The sequence below is a fragment of the Podarcis liolepis genome (assembly GCF_965112155.1).
Source record: "Podarcis liolepis genome assembly, chromosome: 11".
In the NCBI taxonomy this organism is placed as follows: Eukaryota; Metazoa; Chordata; class Lepidosauria; order Squamata; family Lacertidae; genus Podarcis; species Podarcis liolepis.
Window position 1 is genome coordinate 15,976,638 of NC_139565.1, and position 24,780 is coordinate 16,001,417.

General features: G+C 42.3%; 1 protein-coding gene across 1 annotated transcript in view; it reads left to right on the forward strand.

Moving 5' to 3' along the window:
• The window catches only part of FBN2 (fibrillin 2), a 143,424-nt gene that overhangs the window by 25,732 nt on the left and 92,912 nt on the right, over window positions 1-24,780 (forward strand). The window contains exons 6-7 of the mRNA XM_083464365.1: window positions 5,380-5,577; window positions 17,369-17,494. Of these exons, the coding sequence (XP_083320491.1) occupies window positions 5,380-5,577; window positions 17,369-17,494 (324 nt within the window). The remainder of the gene's footprint in view (window positions 1-5,379; window positions 5,578-17,368; window positions 17,495-24,780) is intronic.

Below are 24,780 nucleotides of genomic sequence, written 5' to 3' on the forward strand. Positions count from 1 at the left end.
ATTGGAAGAAAATGTTTGAGATGATCATTAATGTATTTATTTGCAGCTTCTGCACAGTTTGACGTTTTAATAGTCTGTTTTGTACAACAGTAGGCCAGAACATAAAGCATATTGGCAGATGCTTATGTTTTGAAGAATTATATACAGAAATGAAACATGTTCTTTGGGAACACAAAGGCAATATTTACATGAACCCTATAAAAGTCTGATTTGTGGGTTAGTGGAATGAGGGCTAAATCAGGGTGTTTGCTTAAGTGATACTATGATCGCTTCACTAAGTATTGGGCTCTCTGTGCCCTACCTAGAGTGGAAACCCATCTCTTGCCCCACCTAGATCAGAGGCATGGTTGATGATGCCAAAAGCTGGGACCTTTTCAGTGGCTGCACCATCTTGCCCCGTGAAGCATGGGCAGCCCCCTCTCAGGCTGTCTTTTGTTTTCATTTTTATTGTGTCACTTTTTACTCATGATCTCTAGCTCTGATTTAAAATAGATTTTTAATGTGTAGTTTATGTATTTTTCTTGATTTTTGGGGGGGTATTTTAGTATATTTTATTCTGTTGTAATTGTTCATTGTTGCAAGCCATCTGAGCAATGCTTGTCTAGTCTTGTGCTAGTCTTGCTCTCCTAGTGCATGGGATTATAATTGTGCGGAGCCTAAGAATGGAAGGGGACTTTGTGGGGGTGAACAAACTATGGAAATGCTGTTACCTGCTGATCCCAAATATTTGCATTAGTGCCATGCCAGCCTAACATTGCTGATATAAGATCTGCAGCACAATCTCAGAAGTTAATTCAATTGTGCTCAATAAGGCTTACTCCTTAGCTTGTGTATTTTGGAGCTTGGTGTAAGTTTTGTGACATTGCATTGGTGTAACTTTTGTTACATCCAGTCTTAGGATCTGGCTGTTGTTTTAAAATACAAATGAAAGATGCTGAAAAAGTACCATAAGGTAGGCGAAAATATAATCAATCAATCGGAAAAAACAAAACCTCATCGGCCAGGAGCAAGTTTCTTGCTCAATTTTTAAAGGGAATCGCCGATGATTCGAATGAAGCCAAACTGAGATATCTACTAAACGATGAAGACCCCCCTAAGATCACTCACGGTTGCCAGATTTTTGATCAGCGTCCTATCCCTAAAAAAGAAAAACGGACTCCTGTGCGGCTCGGATAACCCTTTTAAACCATGATCTTTGTTTTAGGATGTAATTAGATGATATCACCATTGATGTCTCTTATTAATTTATGAGCAGAGGGCGATGTTTATGTTTTGCAAATTTATTGTAATGTATGATGTTGATCTTTTGTTTTTGTTTTGCTTTGGTTCTTGTCTTGTTTTTTTGTAAGGTTTGGCTGTTTTAGTTTTGGAGGTTTAAGTATATATATGTTGGTATGGGAAATTGTCGTGTGACGGGCCAATGGCCGTAATAAATATCAATCAATCAATAGGCGAAAATATATGTGTGTACACACAGAGAGATGGATAATTGTTGTATTATAGCTATTTTGACATTCTCCATGTTCTAAGTCATGCCATTCTGGAGATGACAGTTTTCAGAGACAGAGAAAAACGTAGCAACTACATGTGAAAAGCAGGTTGCCTACTCTCATCAAGGCATAAGATTTGCTAAGCAAACTATAATTTGTAACATGTGTTCCATCAGTGCCTTTTGATAGAATTGTTCCCATAGCAACAGTGGGGCAAAAACAAATTGTGAAACTCCTAACATGACACTTGTCTGCGCACAAGGAAAATATGAAGTTAATTTTTGTTTATGTTAATTTTATGTTTAATTTAATTAGGTGTAAGGAAAAAAGTGTCGTCAGCCTAAGCGTGGAATGCCTTCAGCAATGTGCCAGGTTGTTTTCCTATGCACCATGGCAATAAATCATTTTATCAGCCTTGCATAGGTTGGTTTGAAATGCCACCGGGGATATGTGTCTACGGAAATATTTCAGATCCATGTAATTGTGGACTTGTAGGCCTGATACACTGGTGACGTGTCCAGGATACCATCATGAATACATCACCATGTGTTGGGACTTGTGAAATCCTTCAGCCTTAACATAGAAATTAATGACTTGGAAGGTAGTTCTAAAAGGAAAAATAAAAGCATCCCACTGTAGTATCAGGCATTCCTTAGAAAGTGGTTGTCCCTTAGAGTGGAGCTGATCCATAGCATGGTTTGATCATAGCATGATATGGATACTTTTGTTAAAGCCCAGAGAGCCAAGTTAGCACCTTGATGGACAATCTCCTACTGAACTTCATGTAAACGTCTTTGAGCAACCCAAAGGAAAAGGGGCATGAAGATATTAAAAATCCTATAGGCATTGGCTGATGCAAGTCTTCCTTTAAAACCCATGGTTTCCCAAGCTTGTGTCTCCAGCTGTTTTTGGACTACAGGCCACATCACCCCTAGCTAGCAAGACCAGTGGTCAGGGATGATGGGAATTGAAGTCCAAAAACAGATGGAGTCCCAAGTTTGGGAGCCACTGCAAAGAAGAGAAGAAGAACTTGGATTTGATATCCCGCTTTATCACTACCCAAAGGAGTCTCAAAGCGGCTAACATTCTCCTTTCCCTTCCTCCCCCACAGCAAATACTCTGTGAGGTGAGTGGGGCTGAGAGACTTCAAAGAAGTGTGACTAGCCCAAGGTCACCCAGCAGCTGCATGTGGAGGAGCGGAGACGTGAACCCGGTTCACCAGATTACGAGTCTACCGCTCTTAACTATTACACCACACTGGCTCTCATACTCCCTCCTAGCTCGGCAGTACCTTAATGGCGTGATGGAACTACCACTGCAGCTCTGCCATTCCAAAAGCCAGGGCAGAAGGCAGGCAATGCCAATTCCATTGTATGATGGCAGTGGGGCAGGCTTAGAATCCAACAGATCTCAGCCCTGATCAGCTTCTTCTGGGAAAGCCCTGCTACAGTACTTTTTCTGGCTGCCACCCAGTAGAGATCCTGTTGGCAGAACTTTGCCTGGCTTCGTGAAGGTGCTCTGCTCTAGCAGAGTGGCATTGGCGCTACTTTGCAGGTAGTGGGCAGGAGGAGGCTGGCGGAAAAGACAGAAGGGGCACTTAGGGCCAATCCAACGTACACCTACACATCCGTCGCAAGGGGGCTTTGAATTGCTCTGTAACTAGTGAAATAATTGCGATAGGAGGAAGATTAACAGGGTGTATAGCCCAAACAAAATGAAGTAACTACTCATTTCTGCTTAAAGTCCAGAAGTTAGAGGCGGCGTTTCCGTCAACTTTTACATGCACAGTTTGTTCTTCGGTGTGAAAGAAGCTATTCGGACTCGTAGAGCATAGATGTAATAAGAATCCCTCCTGGACTTCCAGCATTTAGTAGTGGGCCTCTCCAGACATAGGCGGCAGTGTGCAGAACAAAGCAGAAGTTATTCAGACTGACACAAACACTGCAATTGGGCAGATATCATGAACATGCAAAACAGGCCGAAAGCTTTGTGATAATGTTCCATCTTTGCTCACCATTGCGGTACGAAATGGCAAGCTGCACAAGCATGTTGGCTGTCCCTGTGCCAGCATGTATATGTTTCTAGTAGGGAGATCAAGCATCTCACCAAAAGATTTATAGCAGGGATACTATGCCACACTGAACTAAATCGAACCCTGGTGTGGGTGCAGAATCCAGATGGAAAGTTGCAAGATAAGGAACCTTTTCCAGTACTCGGCATAAATTTGCTGCATTTGAAACCAACTTTTAAAATCCCTCCATTAGTTACCAAGGTAAAGAAATGCATACTCTTATTTGACATATTTAGGATGATACGTTTATTTGAATCTTAGCTATATTAATTTTTTCCTTAGACATTTAGCCTGTCCTTGTATGACCTGTTTTCCAAACAGTCCACTGAATCCTCTCTGACTTGTTGATACATAAAGAAATTATATGTATTTCAACCTGGGCTTGTCTGTTGCTGGTTTCAGCATCATTATCCACCATGTCTTGCCTATCACGCAAGCCTTTGGGTGCTGCGGTGGGGTTATTGGTCGGGGGTGGGGTGTTATCATGTATTTTTGTATTTTATACTTTAAACTGCTCTGTGTTCTCTGGATAAAGGGTGGTGTTTTGTTATACAATACTGTTTTTTTATAGTGGCCTGTATTGCAAGAGGCTTGGACATTAAGAGATTGAATGCAAAACTTTAATGTAACCTGCAGGCTCGCCATTTCTTTTGCTGAAAGGAAGGGGCCATTTTTGGCTTTGTTGCATTATAGCTGTGTGTAATGACATTGTTGCACTCCTTTCTTCATTGCAAGGCACCTTTGGGAAGGAACAATTAGTGCTGGAGAATGGGCAAGAAGGTGTGCCAATTGTTTTCCCCTGAATCTTCCCCAACAGATGCCTCTACTGTAGCATCAGGGTGTCCCCAACCGACATTTTTGAAATTGGCACATGTTGAGAACTCTGGCAGGGTAAAAGTGTGTGTGTGTGTGTGTGTGTGTTTGTGTAAGAGAAAGAATTGGTTAGCTAGTTTCCCCCATGGTTGGGGGCATGTTAAGCACACCTTGCCTCCTGTCCATCTCCAGGTGCAAACTGTCCTTTGATCAGGGCAATTTGCAAGGGCCATCTCTCTCCTTAACAAAGCATGTGATCATCACCTGCTCTGAGCCTAATCAAGCTGAGTGACCACAAACCTCCCAGACCTAACAAGTCACCTGATCTTCACCTGATCAACTAGTAAACTGGGCTGTGTTTTCTCATCTACCTCAGACTCTTAAGGTATATTCCCCACTTTTCCTGGAGCCTCAGAGCCTGTCATGTTCATGGAGAAGGGGACACCCCTGGTTCTGGTTCATGTCTGTTTCCTCTGGCCCCTGTGAACTGCTGGCTGTCTCTTCAACATCCTCTATTGTTCATTGAGGAGACCTCCCTAGCCCCAGCCTCCCATTCCCCATCTTCAGCTTGTCCCAGTAGCTACACCCTCACTGGGATCCTCTTCCATTTTCTCAGTGTCCTGCCAGGTCATGATATCAAAGCAGCACTCTGATCAAAATTTGTGCAAGCCTCATGACACCCTCACTGTCATTCATATGTGGATAGTGTTTGATAGATATCTTTAACAATCCCTCCTTTTAACTGAAAATATAGACAAGGTACACTAAGAGTTCAAGGAATTTAAATCCCTAGTGGGATAGAGCGAATTTGTTCATTTTTTATTTTAAAGAAAGTCACAACATGCCATGGCCCTTCAGAGAAAAAATGGTTCATTATGTTGCAAGCTTTCAAATGGAACATATTACTGCATCAGATAAGTGAAGTAAACTGAAAAGTTGCTCTGTTTATAGATGTGGAGGTGGAGGCACTCCTCAGGCATTAAAATGTTTCCTCTTAATTTCCAGATTACAGAACAGGCCCTTGTTTCACTCAGGTCAGCAACCAGATGTGTCAAGGCCAGCTGACTGGCATTGTTTGCACGAAGACACTGTGTTGCGCAACCATTGGACGTGCATGGGGCCATCCTTGTGAGATGTGCCCTGCTCAGCCTCAGCCCTGCCGCCGTGGTTTCATCCCCAACATCCGCACTGGCGCATGTCAAGGTAAGCCATTTGTGTTACATTAGTTACTGCAATTTAAATGTTTTCCTACTGTAGAGTACATCTGAGCAATTGATTGAAGCCAGATGTTTCTTCCCTCCTTTCTCATATATATATATACAGAGAGAGAGAGAAAGTGAGAGTATATTCAAAATATAAAGCATTTCTGTAAGTGTCAAGATATTTGTTAGGCTGCATTGATATAATAATGAAACCAATGTGTTTGTGGAAGAATGAATTAGACCCACAGACTGTGCATGAAACACAAGAGTGAAAACAATTCCATTTACTCATTGAGATAGAGTCTTATGTACCGCAATAGATGCATTTTCCCTTTCTTGGGATAACCATTATACAGTCATACTTCATGTTGTGTCTGCTTCAGGTTACATGTTTTCGTGTTGCGCCCTGCGGCAACCTGGAAGAACCAGAACAGGTTAATTCTGGGTTTTGCCGCTCTCGCATCCGCAGAAGCGGTGCTTCAGCTTGCGTCAGTTCTGTGTTACGGACGGGCCTCTGGAATGGATCCCGTCTGTAACACGAGGTTCCACTGTATATACCATGTCTGTTAGTGTCTATAATTTCCCCTGCACAAGAGCAGCTGGTGGAGAGGGCGGCCGCAATAGTCTCTGCCTCCCAGCAGCTACTGTCACCATGGGACAGTGAGGGGGCAGGTAAGGGCAGCAAAGAGAGCAGGGTGGTTTGGACACCCAATCTGGCACTTCTGCTAGTGTGCCCTACTGGCCTGACCTCATTGCTGCCCTACCCTATGCCACCCGAGTCTGCAGCAGTGCTGCCATGTGCTGAGTGGTGTTCTCCTTTGGTGACTGTTGCTGCCCCTGTACATAATCAAGGCCCTGTCACCTTTGAACAAACAGCATTTTGTTAAAACAAATGAATGAGTGGTTCCCAAAGTGAAATGTGGGGTTTCCTAGAAAGGGGTGTGTCAGGGAACTGCCATCGGAGCTAGAGGCGGAGGGAAGGCTCCAAAGGGATGCAGGAGAGGGTCCCAGTAGGGAGAGATGCAGCCCATCTGCTGGGGAAGGAAATCAGCGTAACACCAGTGGAGAAGGGGGGCAGGTGGGGGAATCGGGGAGTAGGCTCCAAGACTCTTCGCTGGAGACCAGTGGAGAGAGTACGGGTACTCCGCTGCCCACACCCTCCCTGTGCAGAAGACTTCTGCGCAGGGAGAGTAGGAGGAGACTTGGCGCCAAACAACTTTTATGCTGGAAAAGGTTTAAGAAACGCCCACTGACGGATTCTGCCAGCAGCTGAGACAGTCACAATGCTGGAGGCTGCTCAGTCAGAAAGGGTTAACCAGGTAACCTAGCCAGGAGTGGCGGCAACTTACGCACGAGCAACCCCTAAACCCATTACAGGGTGAGAGCAACTTCCCTCCTCCCCACCCCCAGAGTTGTAACTTGTTCACAACATACTGAATTGTGAAATATAGGAGAAATGTCCATTTTTACTCCCGGCCTTCGCCAGGCAAACTTTAAAGTACATTTTCTTGAAAATTGTGAGGGTTATTATAGTTATTAAGAAAATGTACTTCAAAGGTTTTTGTCCCTATAGGCACTGAGTATGTAATTAATGCAATTACGGGGCTGACACTAAAATCTGAGAGTCATGTAGAAATCCTCATTATAGGGACCGGTTCTAAAATTGGCAGCCTTAACAAAGCAGCCTATTTGTCCTTGTACAAAATGAGTAAGTGACATAATTTCTGCTCAGTGGATTGAGACATTGATCTTTTGCTTTCTAAGGTGAATTAATATAACAATAGGTCGTTCTACATCAGTCAGACATATGCGCCCATTTTATTCCATTGGATCGAATCTAATGTGGAATGAGTGGAAAAAAAGTAACCAGTAGTAATTTCCTGTAGTAACCAGTAGTAAATATATCCTTCCTTCTCCTTAGAACAGCCTTCTGCATCCTGGTTCCCTCCAGATGTCTTTGGCATATAACTCCCATCAGCCCTAGCCAGCATGGCCAATGATGAGGAATCATGGGAGTTGTAGTTCAAAAAATATCTGGAAGACACTAGATTGGGAAAGTCTCACTGAAAGTGCCATAGGCTTAGGCTTAGGCTGCAAAAGAAAAACACAATGTTTCAATAGACTTCCATAGGTCAGGTAGAAGAATTGGGCTCATGGCCTCGCACCCAAGAAAGTAGTGCAATAACAGAACAATTGTTCATGTGACTCAGAAGGCAATGGCATGGATGAACGTGAATAAAACTTTCTTTGCAGATCTTGCAGTAGGAACACAACAGTGTAAACAGCTTTTATTTTATGTAATGCAGCCATATGGGCCTCAGGCTTCGCGTGTGTTCTTTGAACCAGCAGAACGCTCTCAAAGACATTGATGCACAGACATGAAATACACACATCGCTGTTTGCTACTATCTTACAAAACTACAATTTTTAATGCAGGAAAATTGGTATATTTTTTGAGAGAATATATGCAAACTTATATACTGGCATGCACAAGAGGTGTAACTGTTTACAAAAGTAGATTCAGGTAGGTAACCATGTTGGTCTGACACAGTCGAAATAAATTAAAAAATTGTCCAGTAGCACCTTATAGCCAGAACAAACTTAGTTGGTCTCTAAGGTGCTGCTGGACAATTGTTTAATTTTTTATTCATGTATACAAAAGTGTATGAAAGAAGCTGAATGTGGGAAACAAAGTATGTGGTGTTTTTAAAAGGTTTTAGGACTGCATTTTTTGCTCTGTCCAGCCTTCCTTAATGGTAGTACGCACTGTCAGAACTCATAGAAGAGTTTGTTTAGCCTTCCTGCGTCTAGGATTGGGGTTCCCAGTGTGCTGCCAAGGCACTTCTGTACACCTCCCTTGGTGTCTGCTGAAGTGGATGGGCTGCCTGGAAAGAGAAGCAGAGGCCCCAAGCAGCCTCACACTTTCCCCATCCATTTCCCAAAATGCCTCTGAGTCCCCACGTGTGCCCAGGGATTTTCTTCATAGGAAGGGAAAGAAAGACTTGGGGGATTCTGGAACTGTTAGTCTCAGTCCTGGTTCCTGGTCGGGAAAAGCCGTTCTGGTGGGACCCAGGAGAGCTTGCTACTTCTGCCTTCTTCTATGTGAAGGTAGCTCCACCGCCCCCCTTGGGGCAGGAGATAGCAGTTTGCCGATTGCAAATAGGCAATAAAATTCTTAAAGTGCATTTTATAGGAAATGGGTGGAAGTTTACAGACTGTGTGTCAGGCTTGGAGGTTTTCAGGGGTATGCTCACTATATGAGTATCTTTTCTCTGATGCTTATGATTCCTGTAGTTTATGGAGAGAAATGATTAGAAGTATGCCAAGGATTCACTTGGCTCTGTAGCTTCAGTGCCCTTGAGAATGTTTTTCGGCACTTCACGGCTTTGGCTGCTGGTTAACTGAGCATGACAAATATCCTTAAACTGTGCAATGAACAGTTGACATTGTTGCAGAATTACACTGTGGAAATTGAAAACAGTGTGGGTATTTTGCCTGTGAACAATGCGCATTTAAAACAACCATTTTCTTTTTTACACTGTGTAATTTCACAATTGCTTCTTATGGCGTTCTGAATGTGCTTCGCTCAACATGAATTAGGAACTTGGCTGCTGAGAAGCTTGTACTGTCAAATCATTTCAGAGAGAAGCAAAATATCAAAGGCATAAAGATAACATCAGACTTTTGACAAGGGACAGATCCTGAAAAGTGCTGAATATCCATAATTCTTATTAAGCCAGACACAAAGGCCAATTTCAAACATGGATTGAATTTGCTTTCCTGCACACAGTACTGTGTTCCCTTTGTTAACTAACAGAGAAACACAGGAACTGATTATGTGTGGCCTTTATTCAGACCATAGAATTGTGGAGTTAAAGAGCTGTAAGGATCATCTAGTCCACCTGCCTGCACTGCAGAAATCTTTCACCCAATGTGGAGCTTGAACCCACAACCCTTAAGGAAGATAATGGAGAATCCCATTTTCAAGTCATAATCAGAAAAGATTCCCTATTTGAGATCCAGACGGAATTGCTATGTCTTCCAACCAAATGAAAGAAAAAGGATGTCACATAGAGGAGGGAGAAAGGTTGTTTTCTGCTGCTCCAGAGAAGCGGACACAGAGCAATGGATCCAAACTACAAGAAAGAAGATTCCACCTAAACATTAGGAAGAACTTCCTGACAGTAAGAGCTGTTCGACAGTGGAATTTGCTGCCAAGGAGTGTGGTGGAGTCTCCTCCTTTGGAGGTCTTTAAGCAGAGGCTTGACAACCATATGTCAGGAGTGTTTTGATGGTGTTTCCTGCTTGGCAGGGGGTTGGACTCGATGGCCCTTGTGGTCTCTTCCAACTCTATGATTCTATGATTCTATAAATCACATTTTGTGCATCCTCAGAACAATCCCATAAAGGTATTATATGGAACTATTTGACAGCCATTATCAGTTTTCCTGATTTGCATGCTGAGGTCCCCCAAAACACCCCTACCCCAATAACTCACACATCACACATAAATTTTTGTTTAAGGTTTTTGGCATAATTTTGGCCACAACTTTATTAAACATACAAATTGTGAGTGGTTGCTTAGGCATTGGTTATGACTATCTGTCCCCCCCCCCCCCCGCCTTGGGGAACAGCACTGACTCCCGGATTCCAGCGAAAGCCAGTGTGGAGGAACAAGATCAGGGATAACTGGAGCTGCGGCACAGACCCTCAGCTTCTCCCCGCATGCTCCCAGGGGCTTACGCGGCCCAAACCCGATTCCAGGGGTTTGGACGAAAGGATGGTAAGCCCCTGAATTCCTTTAACGGAATTCCCTTGCAGCAGCAGCATTGGAGGCGCAGGCACAGCCAATCTATACCCCTCCACCAACCAATTTAAACCAATGCCTAACCGCCAACCTTACAAGTTGTGACGATTTGCTACGCAGTAGGCAAAAACCAAATGGCACACGCTAATCAGCCAAACGAAAAAATTCCTACCAGGCCCCCGCACCAAGGCAGACGACCCCATGACAGGCATAGCAAGGTCAAAGCACAAGCCCAAACAAGGGAGGAAGGGCGGGTGATCCGGTGCCCACAGCGAAAGAGAAAGCAGCTTGCTGTGAACCTTGTTTAAATAACCTCTGTTCCCACCCCCAAATTGGCAACATCAAATTTACCTCAGCAACACCAACCACCAATCCAAGCCAGGCCCCTTCAATCTATCCTGCCTGGCAACAACGGGGTGCTTTGCCTGGCCCCATCCGCAACACGTGCTCTCCTTTAGTGAGAACACGCTTTGCCATTGAACCGAACAACTGAGAGAATTATGTTGTTGTACACCTCCTGACTTTTAATTCGAAAATATAGATTTCATGTCCATGTCCAGATGTTCTTTCTCTTGCTTGGTGTGCTTTATGGCACATAACTCATATCTTCTGCTTTTTACTTTGAGAGATTATATGGGTTTGTTTTTCCTGTCTAGAACAATGGCACCATGGAAATAGTGGCAGAAAACAACTGCCATGTCCAAGCCATCGTCCTCACTAGGACAAAGGGTTCTAAGGGTACCACTGTTTTCTGTTCCTCTTCCATCTAGGCCTGTGGTAGCATCCTGATCTTTGCACAGGCCCTTTCACACAAGCTTTCCTGTGCCCATCACTTTGATAGGCCCCCTGTTTTAAGTGTAGGGTAAAAGCCCATCTTCCTTGCAAGTGTGATTCCCTTTGCATGCTTCTTCCAAACAATGTATGTTCCTAAGTTTAAAGAAATCTGATGATCTTGAATGAGATTCTGCATATTGGCTTGTGGCCTTCCCTGATGTGTATGGTTCTGCTGCTGGCCTCTGATGCTGGCTTGAGTTTTGTTTTCATGTGGCTTTTAGAAGAGTTTAGATCGTGAGCTGCCTTGTAACCAAAAGGGAGGATAAACTTATTTGGTGACCCTCCCCAATCTATGAGGTCATACAAAGAGGCCTTCCTACATGTCCTGGTTGTAAGTGAGGTACATCTGGTAGGAAAGCTTCTGAGATGTGGAACCTTCCTGCCTTGGGAGATCTATCTAGCCCTAGCTATGTTAGGTTTTAGCTGCCTGTTGAAGACCTGTTTATTTAGACAGGCATTTAGTCTTAGCTGTTTACATTCTATATTATTGGATTTAGGTATTACTGGATTGTTTGCATTCTACTGGAATTTTTTAGATGGATTGTTTTTTGATTAGCTTTCTTGAGCACTTCATTCTGGAGAGGCAGGAGACAAGTGGTGTGTGAGAACGGAAGAAAGAGAGAGAGAACACAGACATATACACACAGAATTGTAGAATTGGAAGAGACCCCAGGGGTCACCTAGTCTAGATTACAACTAGATCAAATGTGACAGATGGCCATCCAACCTCTGCTTAAAAACCTCCAAGGAAGGAGATACATGCCTTTTTTTTTTTTTTTAGCCACAAGATAACTAGAGGAGGAGAAAGTTACATTGACAGATATCACTTTATCTGCTGAGAAGCATGTTGCTTTGCAGTGGGAGCTTCACTTAGTTTCAGTGGCTGCTTCTGATGTGGTATGGCAGAGCTGCTCTTCAATACAAAAAGCAAAAAGCCCGACTACGCATGTAGCTATAAACAGTAAAGTGGGCTTTAAAGTTGAAAGGTTTAAAGCAGCCTTTCTCAACCTGTGGGTCCCCAGATGTTGTTGAACTACAACTCCCATCACCTCTAGCTAGAAAGGCCAGAGCTCAGGGATGATGGGAGTTCTAGTCCAACAACATCTGGGGACCCACAGGTTGAGAACCGCTGGTTTAAAGTATGCTTTAAACCAAACATTTTGTTTCCTCTCTTGTACCTGTCTAGGGGAGAGGACAAGCTGGAAGAGATGACCGTTTGACATATCTGTAGTAATTAGTACACATTTATAATCAACTTAGAAACAGATGAGAAGCAATTCCAGCAGAGACTACCCTGATGTGAAACATCGCTCTAAGAACACATCTGGTTAGACATTGTAAGATTATAGAAACACTCAATTTGGGATGAAAACAACAGATGTTAGTCCTGCCTTATCTACAGTAAAAGGGCACTGTAAATATGTATTAACTGAACTCAAGCTTTACTTCCTTACAAGTCCATCTTATGCCACTAGGATTGTGAATATTTCTGCCCACATGATTGGCTAGAACCACTTGTTCTAATAGCAGACTCAGGTGGTGAGTGCTGACAAGAATGTAGGCAAAATGAGGCCACTGAGAATGAGAAGCGGGAGGTATCAGCATATGTTAGGGAAACACTGATGTTAACAAATATGTTACACTTTTTAAAAAGCAACTAACAGCCTAGTGCAGAAGAAACATGTTCAGTAGCCATGGAATTTTGAGTTCTCATGAGCACATGTTGGAATCCAGGCAGAGGTGGGAAATACTCATGTCTGAAACCTATGTTTCTATATCCCTGGAAAGGACTCAAGTTGATTCTGGTGAAGTGGGGTTTGCTAGACCATAGGGTGGCATAGTGGGAACCACAACATTCATGGAGGTGGGCAGAACAATGTCATATCTGACAGACTCTCCTGCTGTCGGTGTCTCCCACCTATAAATGGTCACAATAATATTTTGATTTCATCTTAGTATTCTGCTGAACCAAAAGATCTACAAGCCCTTTTCAATATGAAAAATGAAGCGAGGCATGAAAAATATAATAAGAGCTATTTACAGAGATGGAAACCAATGTGGCTTCTAACCTGTGGCCCTATGAAACCACTGAAATCAACTTGATATGTGCTTTCATTTGGCTAGTTCAGAACCTCACTGTGTAAGACTGTGATGTGTCCAACCAAATTTCAGACCTAATTTATGTACATATGTAAATATCAATAGCTTCTCTAACTTCAGTTGCTGATGTAGCAAGGCTCCATTCATATTTCACTTCCTGATTTCTTTTCCACAGAACAGTTTAACATAATGCAAGTTGCTGTCTTTTCCCCCCCTTCCTTGTTTTTTTTTTTAACCACAAATCGAACTAAAGCTGATAATGATTAATAAAGTTTCTTAAATACTAAAATGTTTTCACTGCAGGGAGAGAGGAAAACCTAGCCTATTTTTGTTTCCTGCTAGTAGAGCAATTAATTATTTAATAATTTAATATCTGCAACTCATTTAGCTGTGAAACATTCTCTTGTGAAGGAGTCAAACAGAGACACTCTTTGTAGAAGTAGTGGCCACCAGAGAATTCATATATTGCTGTTTGCACATTAATTTGCTACTTACAACATCTGTAAATTGTTAATATTAGCTACTGCTCTGCTGACACAGTTGGCTGCATTTGAATAAGCAACATTGGCAGATAAAAGGTCTACTTATACTGAATGCCTCCATGCATTGAGTGTACATTGAAGCAGAAGGCTAAAGGTCAAACCCTGTACCTTACAGCTAAGAACTGAAAGAGGCTATTGGGAATACTGAGGTGGTTACTAATACCACGTGTCTGGTGGGACTTAACTTTGGGCGAATAATTGCAGTGCTGAAATCTGCCCTCCAGTGTCTCAAAACTTTTCTCTCCTTCACTTTTTTTGCCTTATTCTCAGAGCACTTTAGAATTTTCCATTTTTGAGCTTACCTTATTGTTTCAAGGTGGCCAAGGGTGGTATATGCATTTTGCCTTCCAGTAAAGATTTCTCTTGCACTCTGCTGCCTTCCTGCCACTCCATGCTTCCTAATCTGAAAAAGCCCCATGGGATGAGTTACCTTATGACGTCTTGCCCTGGGCTTTAAAACACAGGAACCCCAGATACTCCATAGCTATTAGTGAGATGATTTGTTGAATCAAAGAAAGGGCACTCACAAAGTACCCTTTGGTCACCTCAGAAGTAACAGAAGCATAACAAATTCCTTCACCCTGCCCATGAGAAATTTACCAAAATATCCTCTCCCCCTTGATAATTTTTGAAGACAAATTCTTTCCCCATTAACTGATGAAGATTGGTTGAAAAAATTCACAGGAGAAAATTTTGACGAAGAGGTAGAGTACATTACACATTTCCCCCCAGCACTTCCTCCTGCCCAACCTATTGTCATTTTGTATTTGTTGTCTTAATGTAATTATTGTCTTAAAGAGAAGCTTGCTCTAGTTGGTATCCTTATACCATATCACTGGCCAATTACCCTTTTAAGCCCCAGCTCTGTTAAATCACTGGCTGATCACCTGAAGTCTTCTTGCTGTTTTTTTCTTTCAAGCTAACATACTGAAATATAATACAGTGCTACCTTGGGTTACATACGCTTCAGGTTACAGACTCTGCTAACCCAGAAATATTACCTCGGGTTAAGAACTTTGCTTCAGGATGTGAACAGAAATCGTGCTCTGGCGGTGCGGCGGCAGCAGGAGGCCCCATTAGCTAAAGTGGTGCTTCAGGTTAAGAACAGTTTCAGGTTAAGTACGGACCTCCGGAACGAATTAAGTACTTAACCCAAGGTACCACTGTCATGACATCAGAGGTGGTTTTAGGGTGGCACAACCAATGTGGCAGAACTGGGCACCGCACTGCAAGGGGAACCACAACAATTCTATAGAACGGAGCACAAGAGGCAGGGTGTACCAAATTAGCGTCGCACAGGGCACCACTGAAATTTGAGAGCCCAAAGTCTGCCACTGCTCCCATTGGCTTTTCCAAAGGACTTTGGTGGGAGACTTCCTCTGTCCTTGCAGACCTTCTTAGCTTGGGCTTTCATTGATTTCAGCTTTAAAGCATTGGGTCCTCCTTCTTCCTTCCTCACTTCCTAAGCCCCCTATGGACACTGATTGTTTCCCCTGGCAACAAGAGCTTTCCGTTCCAAACTCTCAGACTTGTCTCTTTTTCTTCAACACACATCTTCACAGTCTTCCGAAGCCCCTTAAAAAATGCTGAGTCTGCCCTTTTATTCTCTCCAGTCAGACCCTCCAACCAGTCGCCAGGTTCTCACTGGAATCCCAAAATTTCATTGGCCTATAACTACAGACCAATATATTTGAGTGGAATTTCTACTGAAATGTATGAAAGTTGAATTATGTAGCCAAGTGTCACAACTGAAACCTTATGTGTTCCATAGTAATATTTTTGGCTCATCAGTTTACCTTCCTCCTGGAAAACTGTCAATGGTACCCCAATACAGTGTACAGTGGTACCTCTAGTTGCGGACACGATCCGTTCTGGGGTGCTGTTCACACCCCAAAGTGTCCACAACTAGAGTGGTGATTCTGCCCAAGCGGGAGCGTGATAGAGCGCTTCTGTGCATGTATGAAGCATGCAGAATGCTTCTGCGTGTGAGCGCATGGCGAAACCTGGAAATATACACTTCTGGGTTTGCTGCATTTGCAAGCTGAAAAGATGCAACATGAACCTAACGCGACATGAGGTATAACTGTATCTGGCGTCATTTAGGAATAGAAGTCCAGTCTCACCCTTTCACACAATTAACTTGATAGTGTTTGAAACAGCACCATCTTGTTACATTTAGATTTCTCCCATAAAAATACAGTTTCTTAAAGGCATCATCAACAGTCTGTGAACCTGTGGGTATGGGGTGATATATAAATTCAATAAGTAATAATAATGATTACAGTCTGCAAAATTCTTAATGTGCCATTTAAACATGCTAAAATCTGTATATAGGTGCGGGATGTGTTGAGGATTTTTAATGTGCTGAATTAGCACTGCTGAAATGAAAAAGAAACGTAAGTGCCTGTGTCGTGGGGTTCTGGGTGGAAAGATTGGTCACCATTGCACCTGCCATCCAGACAGACAAAAATCTGGCCTCTCTATTGAAGAATGTCTGCAGAGTCATTGAGCTTTTTCAGACAACAAAGTTCTAGACTACTTGAATGCATAAGTCATTTTTTATTAGAAAGAAAATTGATCTAATGTACCCTCATTATAAGTGTTGTTCCTCTTGAACAGCTTATATTGTAAACCAAAAACTAAAAAAATGGTAAGGACTAAAAATAGGAAGGACATGCAGGAGTCTACATGGCTTTACATCAACTCTATTCTATGCATTATGGAGGCTGTTTATTTCTAAATAAACTCAGCATAGTTTCAGCAGTAAAGTATAAACACTTCTGCAAATTTAGTTACAACTGAAGTTTGGCAATCAATGGTTATAATAAACTATGTTTAGCTAGATGTCTACATTGTAAAGTCTTTCAAATTCTTATTGCTTGCAATGTATGTGTCTTCAGGTTTCTGGAACTAGAATTGTTTTTGTTCGTTGGTTGGTTTTAAATAGAATAATTCCTTGTAATGTGGAAATTTAATAGTGTAGACGCAAAATGGGTCCATCTAAAATAAGATGGTAGCTTCTCCATACTCAGCAGATGCAGAAGTTACAGAAGTTCTTAAATAAAAATGAAATAAACTTTTAAAACGCTCCAGAAATGGCTACTTACCCAGTCAAAGGGTGGGCAGCTGTTATGGCCCATTGCAGATGACTCCCATCACCCAGGGAGCAATGCTTGGGACAAATGGCCAGCAGTTTGGGGAATTCCCAGGCCGGCCGCTGGGGTTTGGTGAGGCTTTCTCACCAGGTGATTGATTTGAAATCCAGCCAGTCCGGCCGGGCCGAGTGGGCTGGGTTTGGGAGCCCAGCAGCACTAGATCGCAGGGACCTTTGAGGTTTCAGGATTTGTGGAATACTGATGAGCATAGAGGTAACTAATCCCATCGTCTGGAGATGGAGATTCCACATTATCATTGCCCTCAGCAAGAAAACACATTAGTGTACATTGTATTAGCATTCACACAAGGTTTATTTTCATTTAGGGTATTGAAAATGCATATTTTATTTGCAGATGTTGATGAATGTCAGGCAATCCCTGGAATCTGCCAAGGGGGAAATTGCATCAATACAGTTGGATCGTATGAGTGCAAATGCCCTGCTGGTCACAAACAGAACGAAGCAACTCAGAAATGTGAAGGTAGGTATAACAGACTGGGGAAAAACCCATACATAGTGTTCACTGCCTGTTGTTTTATGATATATTGGACTGAGATCATGGGGGGCATAGTTTGGGGTTTAGAGTCTGGACCCTAACAGAGAAATTCAGTCGGATGCTTGATAGGAACACCAGTTTTCATTTTCTCCCATAAAACGCCTGCCATGTACACTTTGCACCCTATTTATTTTTGCTTCTTCCAGCTATTCCCTCTCTGTTTTTTGAAATTTGCCAAAACACTTCATCCTCCATTTCCTTCCTGCTTCAGAGTGTCAAGCAATTCCGGCATCATGGGACAGAGACTCTAAATCCCTTCTCTCGTTCTCTTGTATAAGCATTTCTGGAAATATTCCAAACCCTCCCTTAGGCTTAAGAACTCCTTTCTGACCTCTTCTACTATTAAATGAATTGTAAGACCTTAGAAGATCCATCGTGCTGACCATGAGAGAGTGAGGTAACGTAATCTGATTGCACAGGTGTTTGAGTGAGAGAGGAACAGTGGAAGAGAAAATCCATTTAATCATGAACAGATGAACCACATATATGTTATGTGTAGATTAATTATGTTTTAACTTATTTGCTCATTTTGACTGAACTTTGACAGGAAAATCTGAGTTCTTGGGAACAGTGTTGGGGGGCAAGGTAGCAAGCCCAATCTTTTTTCTCGCCTGCAACATTCTTTAAAATTGCACTCCTTTACAATTCCTGCTAAATAGCAGACATTGTAACTATGAATACAGTTGGTTAAGAAAGAAGAAAAGCTAGCAAAACAGAGGATATAACTCCAGTTTTTAATGAAGGAAAACAAACATGTTGTTTAGGGAAGTTTTTAAATGTTTGATGTTTTATCGTGGTTTTAATATTCTGTTGGGAACCACCCAGAGTGGCTGGGGAAACCCAGCCAGATGAATGGGGAATAAATAAATAAATAAATATTATATTATTATTATTATTATTATTATTATTATTATTATTATTATCATTACTATTACTATTATTATTATTATTATCATCACTGAGAAAATATTTGCTTGGAGCTATATTATAAATAAATCAGTTTTGGAATAAATAATAAAGGTAATGGTAACAATAAATAGAGAACTGTTGTATATTTTCACCATGAGAAATCCTTTATCTTCTCTTAGTGAAAATTTGGAAATGGACTGTTACTTGCGCAACAGCAAATGCAACAAATTAGGTGAAGACGGCTTTAGTTTCTAAATTTAGCTGTACATAGTACAGATATTGCGCAGGCAAAGCAAGTGTGGGTATGTCCTTGGCTTTTGTGCTGTATTGTGGAATTCACAAGTTATTTGTTTTCGAAACATGTAGCATGTAGGCAAGAAATGCTATTATTGTTTCCTTCTACCCTTCCCCTCCTCCTCCCTTTTCTCAACTCTTTCTTGCACACAGATCACACATCACTTTTCATGCATTCTCCCCTCACCTGTTGTGCATCCTGCTTTGGCCATACACACCATTTTCACCTTCTTCAACACCTTTTTCTACTTCCTCCTTTTCCCAACTCTTTTGTACACAGACCATCCCCATTTCTATGCTTCGTCCTCTCTCGTATTCAGCAGCCCTTTTCTGTACACACACCATGCTGAAAAAGTGTTGCTGTGTCATTAGGATGAATAGACGCTTAAGAGTAAGCCTACCAGTTTGTTCAGTTAGCAAATGTTAAGATCAGGTGGTGGATGTTGTACGTATATGTTTAAAGATAAAGGCTAAGGTAAAGGGACCCCTGACCATTAGGTACAGTCACGGACGACTCTGGGGTTGCGGCGCTCATCTTGCTTTATTGGCCGAGGGAGCCGGCGTACAGCTTCCGGGTCATGTGGCCAGCATGACTAAGCCGCTTCTGGTGAACCAGAGCAGTGCAGGGAAATGCCATTTACTTTCCCACTGAAGCGGTACCTATTTATCTATTTGCACTTTGGCATGCTTTCGAACTGCTAGGTTGGCAGGAGCAGAGACCGAGCAACGGGAGCTCACCCGGTTGCGGGGATTCGAACTGCCGACCTTCTGATCGGCAAGTCCTAGGCTCTGTGGTTTAACCCACAGCGCCACCCGCGTATATGGGTACTTGTGTATTAATAAAATTGTAGAATCATAGAGTTGGAAAGGACCCCGAGGGTCATGTAGTTAACCCCCTGCAGTGCAGGAATCTCAACACACGGTTCCTCATCCAGTTTGAAACCATGCTGGACCCTGCCTAGCTTTGCAAAAGTTTTATTGCAGTTTTATTGCTGCAGCTCTAGGACTAATATATCTTCTAAATGACTACACTGAATCATTAAGATGTTGAAGACAATGCATGGTACCTACCAGCAGTGAAATAAATTCTGAGAAGCTGCTATGGAACATTTAAGGGCTCTGTATCCTGTATTTCTCTCACATGAAGCAGTGGAAGAATGGAAGTGGGGGAGTTTTAAACAGCCACTCCCCCCCCCCCCAGTCTTCCTCCGTTCTCACTGTACTCAAACAATAAAAGTGTTTGAGTAAAGTGGGGGTGGAGAGACACTTAGATGAAAAATGTGCTTTAAAACAGTGGCAGAAGTTTAAGTAAAGCAGGGATGCAGCGACACTGAGGGTTTGTTGTTGTTGAAAACAATTTTAGCAAAGAGAATAGCTGAGATGGATGAAACGCAGAAGCTAGTACTAAAAAGCTAACATAGCAGAGCCTTTCCGAACTCCCTACTTTCTATAGGCAAACCTTGTTTTAAAATTTCCCCCTCAGTATCACCCCTTGTTCACTCTACTCAGTGAACTCTACCACTTGTTTTAAAATCACCACTTTCCCCCTGTCATTTTTTCTCCACCTCTACTTTACTCAAACCTCTGCTCTCATTTAAAATGTCCATTTCCTCTTCATTCCCTCTTGCCACACTTTCACTCTCAGTGAACCTCCATCCGTGCTTTACTCAAACTTCTGCCGTTGTTTGAATCACCTACTTTTTTTTGCTTCCAGTGTCTACCCTTCAAACTTCTCCCACTTCCATTCCTCAGCTTCCTCACGTGAGAGAGACAAAGAATGCAGAGCCCTCAAATATTCCATTGTATGGCGGTACTTTACTCAAACCTCTGCCATTGTTTTAAACCAGCATTTCCTCTCGTTTTGCTTCCTCCCTGCTTTCCTCAAACTTCCCTCCCCTCTGGCTCCCATGCCATGGCACTGCTGTTGTGAAAACTGCCTTCTATTTTGCTTCGCCACCTCATCCTGACTTCATGCAAAACCAGCTCTTAGTGGGGGCTGCATAATGACAGCCTTACTTACATATATCAGGGTTGCCATATTTCAGAAAGTGAAATATTTAGGGGGAAATTTGCCAAAGAAGCAACACTGGTTGCATGGGCTGGCATATGCCCAGGGTTTCCCGGACGTTTTAAATAATTTTAGAAAATTCTGCCATTTTCGACATACCGCCCTAACATATATGACATTTTATTGGAAGGGGTGTGGGTGGGTATAAACCTTCAGACAGGGCTGAAAGTGTAGCAGACATTACCTATTCCTGGCATGAATCAGTTAGAAAAACAAGCTATTGTATGTTTTAATGTAAAGAAATCTGAATGCCACAAACCATGAAAAGCTTAGTGACCTATATAAATATACTTTTAAAATAAATTTTGTACTTGCAGCTTTACCAATAGAATGATTAATTATTTCTGAGTATTTAGAACTTAGTGAACTTATATATGTAAGGCAAGACTAATTATTTTTAAACATTTTTTGAGATATGTGCTATTGGGGAATAGAGTACATGCTGAACTAATTCATGATAGCGTTCCACTCTGAATAAGTGAGTGGTCAAAAACAAATCAGAAAAACAACAAGCAAATGGCCTTATGGGTGGAAAAAAATAGTTAAGTAATTCAGTCGTCATCCATGAATCTCTGCAGTCATGGGTCCTGAAAACGAACTGACAGGCAATGCATTGGCTCTTGGCTTTTTCCAGAGGGGCTTCTTATGCAATAGGGAAACCTCCTTAAAAACAAAGGGTTGCTTGTTTTTTCTGTTTTATTGTACACTCATAGCCTCATACCTGGAATTGCTTGGAAATTCTAGGAAACCCAAATATCACTGTGCTTTTCAAATCAGTGGTTAAAATCAGTGTGGTTTTGTAAGGTGCAGTCCGCCATCTTGATTCAAAATGGCTTTCAGTTGTATCCAAACATAGATGAAAACCCCTTCCTTGGCTTCAAGAACTATCATGCAGAATTTGGTCATGAGTATCTTAAGAGGTATCCAAATGCACAGAGAACAGCTTTCTAAAACAGATAGTAGATTTTTATTGATTTATTTAAACCACTTTGTGAAAGGGCGCCTGAAATTAATAAAAGATGCTTTAGGTTTTTGAAGGTAAACATTATTTTAGGGGTTAAGTTGAGCTCCTTCAGCGCAGGAAACGTTTCAAAATATGAGAGTATTGACAAAATTGGGCTTATTATAAGGCTCAAAGAGCAAGAGAGAGCATGAGAACTCAGTCAATAGAAGAATACTTGTTTTAATCTGGATTTTCTTTTAAGTGATCTCACCAGCAAGTATTTAGTTCACTCCCTTCCCCTCTCATATATGTAAAGCCAGATCAAACATTGCAAAGGGGCAAACGTGTTGCAGGCCTTACCTAGGCAAGATGCCAGTTTTTAACAGGAATGGTATGACTTTGACATTAACTATCCATTTTTACTTTTTTTTAAAAAAAGAAAATAAACTACGAGTCATGTAATTTCAGTTTCTTTTTTACCTTTTGGACTTGAAGAACCAGATGTGCTTTAGCATGCTTAAAAGAAACGTTTTTCCTGGCAGGAATGTGAAGAAGTATTCACATTACATTCTCAGTACTTTGCTGACCAAAATTGCTTAAATAACTTAAGAGCACAAAAACGACTGTAACTCAGTAGAACTTGTACTCTGGTCTCATGGATCCACAGGTTAATTAAATTTTTATACTCTTTACAAGACTTTCATTTTATTTCTGAAGGATTTTAGTTTAGTGTAGTAGTAGTCTAGCCGGCTCGCCAGAGCAGCTTCGTCACGCTGGCCACGTGACCCGGAAGTGTCTTTGGACAGCGCTGGCCCCCGGCCTCTTAAGTGAGATGGGCGCACAACCCTAGAGTCGGACATGACTGGCCTGTACGGGCAGGGGTACCTTTACCTTTATAAAGGCTTAGTGATTTTCTCAGTGTTCCTGGAAATACACATTTAATCCTTAATTCTGTGGGTATCACATTTTTCTTTTTTAGAAAACCCAGTACAAATAAAAATATTTTTTGTTCGTGGTACTTTACATTTTAAAAGCATTTCTTAAGTTTATATACATAATAAAAAGTATTATAATGCATCTGAAAGTCACTTGTCTTTGGCCCTCATTAGACATTTTTCCCCTCCCTATGTTTGGGAGACAGGGAAAAGTCCCTAGGTTTGTCCACTCCCTACCCAACCCTTCACTAATTTACTTTCCTCTATATTTACTCTTTATCCACCATTTTGTTAAATTAGATTAATTTATATTGGCACGTGTTGCTTTTTGCTTATTCACCTAAGTAAGCAAGACAGTACTGGGATTTTTAAACTACTAGCAACAAAAGTGCAATAGCCACTTGGATGCACAAACACTCCCAGATTAAGTATTCCTATACCAGGGTATAAGTTAACAGGTTCATGGATTTGTGTGAACAGACACACAAACAGCTCATCAACAAATGGTAAGTACATTTTATATATTTAAAATGCTTCCAATACAGCAAATGATGAAACGGGAACGTGCAACTATTCAGAAATGTCTTCAAACTTTTTTTCTGGCAAGGTTAGTTCCCAATTATTATATCCAGTTCATTGAAATCATTTTGGTAAAGGAGATGACTTCTAGCTGACAAGCAGGGAAGTTGTTTTGCTTGGCAGGCAGGCAGGCAGGCAGGCAGGCTGGCTGGCTGGCTTTTTAGTAAAATGTCCCACAGGTGGGAATTTGCTATCCATTTTATGGCCATGTCCAGTCCCGTCCTAGGTATAATGCTTAAAATATAACTTCTTCTCTCTCTCGCCTTGCACAAGGCTTAACAACATTTTCACCCTCATTTTTCTTCTTCTTTCAGTTAAGAGGTACAGTGGACGCTTGAGTTACGAACCTGATCCGTGCGGGATGCACGTTCACAACCCGCAGCGTTCGCAACCCGCGCCTGCGCAGGCGCGGGTTGCGATTCAGCGCTTCTGCGCATGTGCAACCACCGAAACCTGGAAATAACCCATTCCGGTACTTCCAGGTTTCGGCGGTCCGCAACCTGAAAAAACGCAACCTGAAGCATCTGTAACCCAAGATATGACTGTATTTGTGTTTAATTGGATGTTTGTCTTTACTGTTTGACAGAACTGGCTTAAAACAGTGCTGGCTTGGTCCTTGATTTTAAAGGACTCGGGGGATTTTATGGTGATGATGGCTAAACATTCTTTCACCTCCTAAAGGCCAAGTCATGTGCAGCAGACGGGCTTAATACTCATCCACTGTGTGTTCCAAGAGAACTCTGCAACATTTGAAGGAGAGATGTGTGGCTTGTAAACAAACTGTGCACACTCTCCAAGAAAGAAAATCTTAGAGTTGTGTACGCAGTCCCAGTGGTAGAGCTTTTACGTGTAGAAGGTCTAAGATTTAATCTCCAGGACTGGAGGTAAAGACTCCTTCATGAAACTCTGGAGTATTGGCGGCATTCAATGTAGACAACATTGAGCCAGATGAACAAACGGCCTAAGTACAGTGGTACCTCGGGTTAAGTACTTAATTCGTTCAAGAGGTCTCTTCTTAACCTGAAACTGTTCTTAACCTGAAGCACCACTTTAGCTAATGGGGCCTCCTGCTGCTGCCGTGCCGCCGGAGCCTGATTTCTGTTCTTATCCTGAAGCAAAGTTCTTAACCTGAAACACTATTTCTGGGTTAGCGGAGTGTGTAACCTGAATCATGGGGGGGGGGACTGGGGTCGTCCAATACACGGATAGTGGTATGGCGGGGGTGGGGAGGGGAGAAGCGCCGCGCCGCCAGGCAGCTCTTTGACAGGAGTGCAAATCCACCCGATGCCGCTGTGCACAGGAAGCACTCCTTGGATCGTTTCCTGTGTGCGACGGCATTGGGGGAAGTTGCGCTCCTGCAAACGGGATGGCACACAAATTCACCCGATGCCGCTGGGCACAGGAAACGATCCAGGGAGCGTTTCCTGCCCGCAGCTGCGTAGGGGGAGAGGCTCAACAACTTTGGGCCCTCTCCCCTCATTTT